The 9,017-nt window shown below is 37.5% G+C and overlaps 1 protein-coding gene across 5 annotated transcripts in view; it reads right to left on the reverse strand.

Moving 5' to 3' along the window:
• Positions 1-1,290: 1,290 nt before the first annotated feature.
• The window catches only part of LMLN (leishmanolysin-like (metallopeptidase M8 family)), a 47,623-nt gene continuing 39,896 nt past the window's right edge, over positions 1,291-9,017 (reverse strand). For all 5 annotated transcript variants that reach the window (XM_010834296.1, XM_010834299.1, XM_010834297.1 and 2 more), the window contains 2 exons: positions 8,668-8,878; positions 1,291-2,374 (listed from right to left, as the gene is read on the reverse strand). In XM_010834296.1, the coding sequence (XP_010832598.1) occupies positions 2,274-2,374; positions 8,668-8,878 (312 nt within the window). In that variant the 3' untranslated portion in view covers positions 1,291-2,273. The remainder of the gene's footprint in view (positions 2,375-8,667; positions 8,879-9,017) is intronic.

The following is a 9,017-nucleotide window of genomic DNA, read 5'->3' on the forward strand; positions in this document are numbered from 1 at the left end:
ATTTTCAAAACTTGGTGAGGAGGAAGGAAGACACCAGCACAGTTAGTTACCCTCAAAAATTCAAGATTTCTTAACATTATACTGTATCAGATTCTACATTTGTGCAGAGGAAACACTGGGCTACCAGATACCAAGCTTAATAAATATAGATAGAAAAAATGTCATCTATAATATCTTCTTCAGAAATTCATTAGTGCAAATATAATTATATCAATAAAAATAAAGCAAAAATATATTTCAAGTATAAAAAGCACCATGCTCAGAAACAATACTACCTAAATGGGATTACTGCACAACAGTCAAAATATAACTGAACCTATCACTGTGAGTCTCAAATATATTATTAATCCGTATTATTTTTGGTAAAATTATTTATATAACTTTGCAATGATTCATAATCACATTAGGTATATATGCTTAGATTTATAACTTTCTTTAAAAATATACTCTACATTTTTCTGACTTGCATGATTTAAAGTATGCAGGACAAAGGCAGAAACACCATTATTATTAGCTCTTCTTCAGTTGAGGTTGGCTATGCTAGAGACTCCCAGCATTTCACAAAGACAAAAACCTCCAATTTAAAATTGTAGGCAGATAAGTATTTTAAATATATGCACTTAAAAAAAAAGAGGTGACTTTCCTTTATGCTGGAGTTGCTGTTTGACTCCAGTGCCAAATAGTAGGTTGGAATTATTTCTTAGTAATTATGCTGTTTGTTCACTTAGCACAATTTCTTAAACTGAATGCTTGATAACTGTATGCTGAATTAAAGGGCCAACCAATTAATGAATTAATGTTTGTTCAAGGGCTACGTTTATAATGCCATAGGACTTCACAGCTTTAGAGCTCATGAAGTTTCTTTTTTCTTTTTAAGAAAAACTGGACATCATTCATTATTAAAGAATTTCACATTGGGATTACTAAATAGGGTTGGGCAGCTCTGGTATCATGGCAGAACTGCTTCTGGGAACCAGAATCAATGGGTGACATAAAGAGTGTCAAATACAAGAGGTAAAGGACATTACAAAGCAATCTTCTGATTTCTATGGACTAAGTCATACGCTGTGTGGTAAAGTGGACCCTATCGGATAGGCTCTACACCAAACCTACACTTTACTGCTGCTGCTGCTGCTAAGTCGCTTCAGTCGTGTCCAACTCTGTGCGACCCCATAGACGGCAGCCCACCAGGCTCCCCTGTCCCTGGGATTCTCCAGGCAAGAACACTGGAGTGGGTTGCCATCTCCCTCTCCAATGCATGAAAGTGAAAAGTGAAAGTGAAGTCGTTCAGTAGTGTCCGACTCTTTGCGACCCCATGGACTGCAGCCTACCTGGCTCCTCCAAACCTAACAGTTTCTAAGCCAACCTAAAAATAACTGCATCCCTGTCTATACCATAATTTCTTTTTATCTTCATTTGTCAAAAAGGAAAGTTCTATTCTTGTTGGATAGCAGTTGTCATAACTATTATCTGAAAAACATATAATTAGGTTTTATTCAATTTGCATGTCTTCAGTGATTCACAGGGCAGAATATTTTTCTCCCTCTGCTTCCCAGTTTTTCAAGTCATTATTAAACTAATGGAGAATACAACTGGAAGCTACTCTCTGAAGATCAGTGAGTATGGATATAGCTAGAAGAGGGCTACCAACACATAATGGTTCAGCAGGAAACTGCCACACAGCTGTTTTGAAAAAGGTTAAATCATAAGATTTAGCAAAACAAAAATTAAAAAAAAAACTCATTAGAACAATGATTTAGGTATACGATGTACAGTCATTAAATTTAAACTAGGTATAACAGTTTATGTAGAAATCAAATTATTTTCTGTAAGTCAAAGGACAATTTATACTTTTGAGGACAGGGTCCACAACTTATAATCTTGGAACAATTAGCTGTTCTTTAAATTATTGCAGCAGAGATGAACTCTCCCATTGTTTTAGGTTAATGGAAATGCTGAGGTATGTAATCACTGAAATCTTCACCTTTTATCCCACTTTCAAAGGAAAATTTCAAGAAGGTTATATATCCTGAAATGTAAAGAGACTCGGAGACTTGGAAATCCTTCTCCTCCAAACTTTGAGGCTGCTGGGTTGCTGATGAGGAGTGACCGCTGTGAAGCTCTGCTTCAGGATCTGATTGTGGTCCACACTTCCAAGCCAAAGTCAGGAATGCCACTTCCACCATCCACACAGGCTGGCACTTGCCAGATTTTGTGCTTTGTTCAGAGGAACATGACACAAAGGAATGTCTTTAGAATTCACTTTTCCATTCCTAATGCCATACGCACAGAAGAAATCCAGCCAGCAGAGGAAACAGATTGCCTAGCAGAAGCCAGAGGGTGACCACCAGGCTAGAGGAACAGGAACAGAGATCTAGGGTTGAAAACAAAAAATTGATTTTCCATAGACATTTTTGGAAAAAACTATTGACAAATAGTTTTTTTCAATATTGACAAAATATTGACAAATGAGTAGAGTTAATTATTAAAAGGTGAAGAAGGACCACCTCTGAGAGCAGACTCAAGAGTGACTTCCTGAAATCGAGATATGCAGTCTTTTATGTTTATAGAAAAAGAACAAAATATTTACGCAGGAGAAAAGATATGCCTACCCAATCAAGGTTCAAAAACAGCACCCAAGAAACAATAAAGGTGTCTCAGGGTAGTGGTATCCTGGTAAAGCTAAAGATGCTACACAGGAAAGTAAATTAAATTCTTGGCTATTCCAACATGGGATGCAGGACTCTCCTCTATTCTCCCTTGTCTCTTCTAAGTAGGGTGACCACAAAATTTATCATTCCATATCAGGACATTTTGAAATAAGTGTTGAAATAAATTCTGAGTCTCAAGATGGAAACTAAACTTAGATAACTCATCAAACTAAAACTTAGATAACTTTCATGTTTGTGTAAATGCTCCACTTGACCAGAACCACAGCATATCCAGTCAGCCATCTCCAACCACCAAGTCAACTCTGGGCTCTATACTTGTTTCCTTGATCTTTCTAAATAAGGTTAGATACTAACGTCAGCCCATCAACCTAAGCTGAGTATTTCTTCCTTATTTCCTGCTTATAGACCTTTTCTTTTATTTTACAGTTCTCTGGATTCCTTAGAGACTACCTATGTGAAATAAAATTTGCTTTGATCAACTATTCTCTTTGATTATTTTAATACAATCATAAATAATAACAATCATACCTGGACCATCCCAGGCAAAACAGGACATATGTTTCCCAATCTCTAAATATCTACCCATCTATCCATATCACCCCAGGCTTAATTTGGAAACAGCAGAAGATTTTACAGGTTTTTGGCAGTAGGAGTATATTTTAATTTATACAAGTTGCTCTAATAACTAAAACTATTTTTCCCTAACAATTCTCAGAATGGAGAACAATTTTTAGCAGTCAAGAGACCAGGCCAACCTGACTTTATTTTAGGATGAGTTGTCATTTCTACCATTTTGACCAATAAAGAACCAACCAAGCTTCTAGTCCGACGTTCTTAAAAAGAAAAAAAAGGACTGGATCTTAGAATTAAAAAAATGATAATGTTAAGGTACTACAGATGTTTTTCTGAGAACTAAACAATGTGAAATAAGCATTTTAAAAAATTATTTCATTGTATATAATTCAGGTAAACCATGGGGAACTTATATTCTTTCCCAATGGAACCAGCTGACAAAAATCAATCCTTCTCAAAGTGTGGCATTTGGATCAACAACATCAGTCTCACATGGGAACTTGTTAAAAACGCAAATTCTCAAGACTCCAACCCAGATCTTCTGGGATTCTCCAGGCAAGAACACTGGAGTGGGTTGCCATTTCCTTCTCCAATGCATAAAAGTGAAAAGTGAAAAGTGAAGTCGCTCAGTCGTGTCCGAGTCCTAGTGACCCCATGGACTGCAGCCTACCAGGCTCCTCCGTCCATGGGATTTTCCAGGCAAGAGTACTGGAGTGGGGTGCCATTGCCTTCTCTGTACTGTCCAATATGTCTGATAGCTATATGTGCTATTTAAATTTATTTTAAAGTAACTTTTACTGTTCTTTTTTCTTTCTGCAATAAACACACTTTTTTTGTGTGGCGGGGGGGGAAGGACTATCATTTGCTGATTTTTTAATAGATATATAATTTTATTTATTTATATATATAATTTACTTATATATTGTGCTGAGTCTTTGTTGCTGCATGAGCTTTTCTCTAGCTGCGGTGAGTAAGGCTACTCTCTATTATAGTTGTGGTGCATGGGCTTGTCATTGCAGTGGTTTCTCCTGTTGTGAAGCACAGGCTCTAAGGTGCAGGCTCAGGAGTTGCGGGACATGGGCTTAGCTGCTCTGCGGCATGTGGGATCTTCCTGGACCTGTGTCCCCTGCAGTTGCAGGCAGATTATTTACCAATCAGCCACTAGGGAAGCCCGCTGATTTTTTTTTTAATTGGCATATAATTGCTTTACAACGTTGTGTTAGTTTCTGCTATACAACAGTGTGAATCGGTTATATGTATACATACATTCCCTCCCTCTCAAGCCTCCATCCCCTCCCCATCCCACCCTTGTAGGTCATCCCTGAGCACCAAGCTGAGTTCCCTGTGTTATACAGCAGCTTCCAAGTAGTATATATGGAAGTACATCTATTTTACACATGGTATGGTATATATGTCAATGCTACTCTCTCAATTTGTCCCACCCTCTCTTTCCCCTCCATGTGCACAAGTCCATTCTCTACATCTGCATCTCTATTCCTGCCCTGCAAATAGGCATTTCTTTTTTAATGACATATTTTAGGTGAAATGCAATAAAAAGTAGCCTCTAAATACCAGCAAATATTCATTAGACTACACTATATACAATAAAGACATAACTTTGAGCTACAGCTACAGTCGATGAATATGATTATTTTGCCTCTTTAATGGCAAAATCAAAGTCAGATTAGAAGGCACTTTGTCAAACCATGTTAAATGTAACCAGTTTGACTTTATTGTTTTAAGTCCTACTGATTAAACAGCATTTTTATTTTAGTTTTTTAAATATTCAAGTGTCAGGGTGAAAAAAACAGTATAAGAGGACATATAATAAAAACTTGGTCTTACATCATATTCTTTCCATCAACCCCAACCCTGTTTTATCTTTGATGGTTACTGCAGGATGGGATGGGGAGGGAGGTGGGAGGGGGGTTCAGGATGCAGAACACATGTACACCCATGGCTGATTCATGTCAATGTATGGCAAAAACCACTACAATACTGTAAAGTAATTAGCCTCCAATTAAATACATGTTAATTTTTTTTTAAAGTGTAAGCTTAAACTACTATTTCCTAAGTTAGATAAAACACTCCTGCCATTTAAGGTGATAATTTAACCTACATTATGTTTCACCTTCTTTTCTTCCCTCTCCTTACTTATTTATATAGTTTGTCTGAGGTCCTGTATAAGCAAACCTCTATTCATGTCCCATATACTTTCCACATTATCACTTGGCTTCCTGTTAAGATGGAAATATTAGCACCCTTATGCTTTTTTATTCATTTTCTAGCTTTCATGAGATGGACCGACTCTTTTTCATTTCCAAAGCATGTGTATATTTATGTGTATGTGTTTATTTAAAATTTTTACCATGCCGATGTTTCTCTTGATCAAATTTTTAGAATTTTTACTATATTACTGGTGCTTTAAAAAACTGGATTTTGGATTTGTTGATCATCTCATTGTGTCTTTGTTGGTTTTCATAGCATTCTTCACTTTGATGGTAGCAATTAGGATTTTTTTTTTTTGGTCTTCTATTTACTATAAAACCTCTCCTTCCTTCCTGATCAAATGTCTTTCTTTGGTTGGCTTACACAAGTGTTTCTCATTCTGCTGGTGACTTAAAATTTTTTTTAAACTAATTTTTATTGGAGTATAGTTGCTTTACAATAATGTTGTGTCACTTTGCACTGTACAGCAAAGTGAATCAGTTAGATGTGTATATACACATAGCCATCAGGTATATGTGCTATCTAAATTAACCAAAATAAAAATATTTAGTTCCTCAGTCACACTAGCCACATTTCACATGTTTAATAGTCACATGTGACTAACGACTGTTGTATGGGGCAGTACAGATTATAGAACAACTCCATCACCCCAGAAACATGTAACAGATTAGTTCTGGCCTAAAGCATTAGATACGAGTGGTCTTAGTTGGAATAAGGAATAGATCCTGGAGTTTCTAATAACACAGACATATCCTTTTATTCCCTCATTCTCAATTTGATCCAAAGGAAATAGGAGGAGAAATGAACTAGCTATTGTTTATCTGCTGTTGGTACTAAAATTTAACAAGCTAAAACATTAAAACCATTAAAACATTAATGGTGGCTCTGGAACATTTGTCATCCTTCAAAAACACTGCACTTTCTGTGACAGTACTCTACAAAGGAAAGATACAAAGAGGGTGTTTCAAAATGAATGAAACGACGGATCTGGGTTTTGATCTGCACCTTATTAGTTGTAACAGTGAATGTATCACTTAACCTCTTTATACCTTAGTTTTCTCACATGTAAAATGATAATTCCTACCTCATTAGGTTTTGTGATGATTAAATACATGGATATAGACATAGAGCACTCAGCAAAGGGTCCAGCATTTAATAAATGGAAACAAAACAACCTCTACAATCTGAAGAGATCAGGAAGAATTTAGAACTAAACTGAGGTTTGACAGAAAACAACAAAATTCTGTAAAGCAATTATCCTTCAATAAAAAATAAATAAAAAAAAAGAATTTAGAACTAAATCTTTCATAGTCACTAATGGAAACTACACCTAAAAGGCATCTATTCTTATAATATTTTATACATTTTCCAAAATTGTGGTAGTGATTTAGAGGTAACAATCCTTTTTTGAGCATGCTTCTTTATAGAACTAGTTAACAGGAAGAAATCACAACATAGTACCATAGAAAATACAACACAGCACCCTAAGTACCAAGTAGAGTCCTAGAGAATCATGAAATCTACGGGTGGTCTTGAGCACCCCTAACACAAGTATTCAGATCCCCAAACTCACCCTCTACTTGTAGCCCATGTCTTGATAAAGCTCAGAATGTGGGAAAGAAAAAAAATTAAATTTTAGAGATAAAGAAACTTTGAGCTGTAAAGTGAATGTAGCCCTCTATTTAAAACCTAACTACAAAACAAACAAAGGACTATATAATTCCATTTAAAAAATACCTCCAGCTGAGAAAATGAAACATGGCCTATTTCAAAATGTCAAACTGTCATCAGTTCAGTTCAGTCTCTCAGTCGTGTCCGACTCTTTGCAACCCCATGAACCGCAGCACGCCAGGCCTCCCTGTCCATCACCAACTCCCAGAGTCCACCCATACCCGTGTCCATTGAGTTGATGATGCCATCCAACCATCTCATCCTCTGTCGTCCCCTTCTCTTCCTGCCCTCAATCTTTCGCAGCATCAGGGTCTTTTCCAATGAGTCAGCTCTTTGCATGAGGTGGCCAAAGTACTGGAGTTTCAGCCTCAACATCAGTCCTTCCAATGAACACCCAGGACTGATCTCCTTTAGGATGGACTGGTTGGATTTCCTTGCAGTCCAAGGGACTCTTAAGAGTCTTCCCCAACACCAAAGTCATAAAATTTCATAAATCATTTAATAAAATATCACAGACCATAGGTCAAAGCTTTCGTTGAGAGTTCATGAATTTTGCTTTTATAACTCTTAGAAACAGGTCATCAGCCTGTTTGCACATCTTCATTAATAGGGAAGGCACTCTTCTCAAGACAGTCCCTTCTATTCCTCTCCTGGTTCTGAATGATTTTACTGAATCTATCTCCCTACAACTTCATTTTATTAGTCTCCATTCTACTCTCCAGAGTCTCACAGAATAAGTAAAATATCCTTCAGTGAAAACCACTGTCTTTGCCAGCCTGTCTTTCTATCTCACTGTGTATATCTGCATCTCCTTGCACCTATCTCTTCTTTGTGGACATGTCAATCTCATCTTAGAACATTTTCCAGTGTCTTTCCCACTCTTTCATCTCACCTAGTTATAATACAACTAAAATATATTTAACTGCTTTTTTGTACTCAATGAACAGAATTTTTACTCTTAATTTCAAAATGAATGGCTGAAACATTAACTTTTTATAACTGTCAGGGAATTTTTGTGCCAGTCAGAGGTTCTCTGCATACAAAGTTTCCTCACTCTCGCTCTTACTGAAGTGACGTGTCAAGTCTGCTGCTGCTGCTAAGTCACTTCAGTCGTGTCCGACTCTGTGTGACCCCATAGACAGCAGCCCACCAGGCTCCCCGTCCCTGGGATTCTCCAGGCAAGAACACTGGAGTGGGTTGCCATTTCCTTCTCCAATGCATGAAAGTGAAAGTGAAGTCACTCAGTCGTGTCCGACTCCTAACGACACCATGGACTGCAGCCTACCAGGCTCCTCCGTCCATGGGATTTGCCAGGCAAGAGTACTGGAGTGAGTTGCCATTGCCTTCTTCCACGTGTCAAGTCTACCTACCTTTGATTTCTAACAATGAAGGGAAGGAGATCTTCCCATAAAACTGCAATTAGAAGAGAAGATGCACAACCTGTTTTAGAGCTTCCTTGTGGGGAATTTTCAACATCTTCCAAAAAAAGTCCCTCTCTACTCCAACCAAAGAGACTACTTACCCAGGGGTAGTGCTCGAGTCAGGTTAACAGCTGGAGGATCTGTTTCTGGAGGACAGAGCTCGCAGAAGTCCCAACATGATGGGCAGAGCAGGTTTCCACCATGAATCCACCCATTCATCTGAATACTCACAGGGAGGACCTGCCCGGCCCGACTACACAAATATGAAGTATCCTGAACCCAAACCTTCAGACCTTCTGGAGAACAAGAAACCTTCAAAAGGTTGAAAAAAAAAAATCAGATCAGCAAGATTCTAGTATGTGAACCTTTTTTAATTGTAGGAAAACGCAGTAGAATTTACTAAAAATGTTGGCTATAAAAAACAGTTTGGGATGTGGGCATATTTTAATCT

This window comes from Bison bison, unplaced genomic scaffold (assembly GCF_000754665.1).
Source record: "Bison bison bison isolate TAMUID 2011002044 unplaced genomic scaffold, Bison_UMD1.0 scf7180017864032, whole genome shotgun sequence".
NCBI lineage: Eukaryota > Metazoa > Chordata > Mammalia > Artiodactyla > Bovidae > Bison > Bison bison.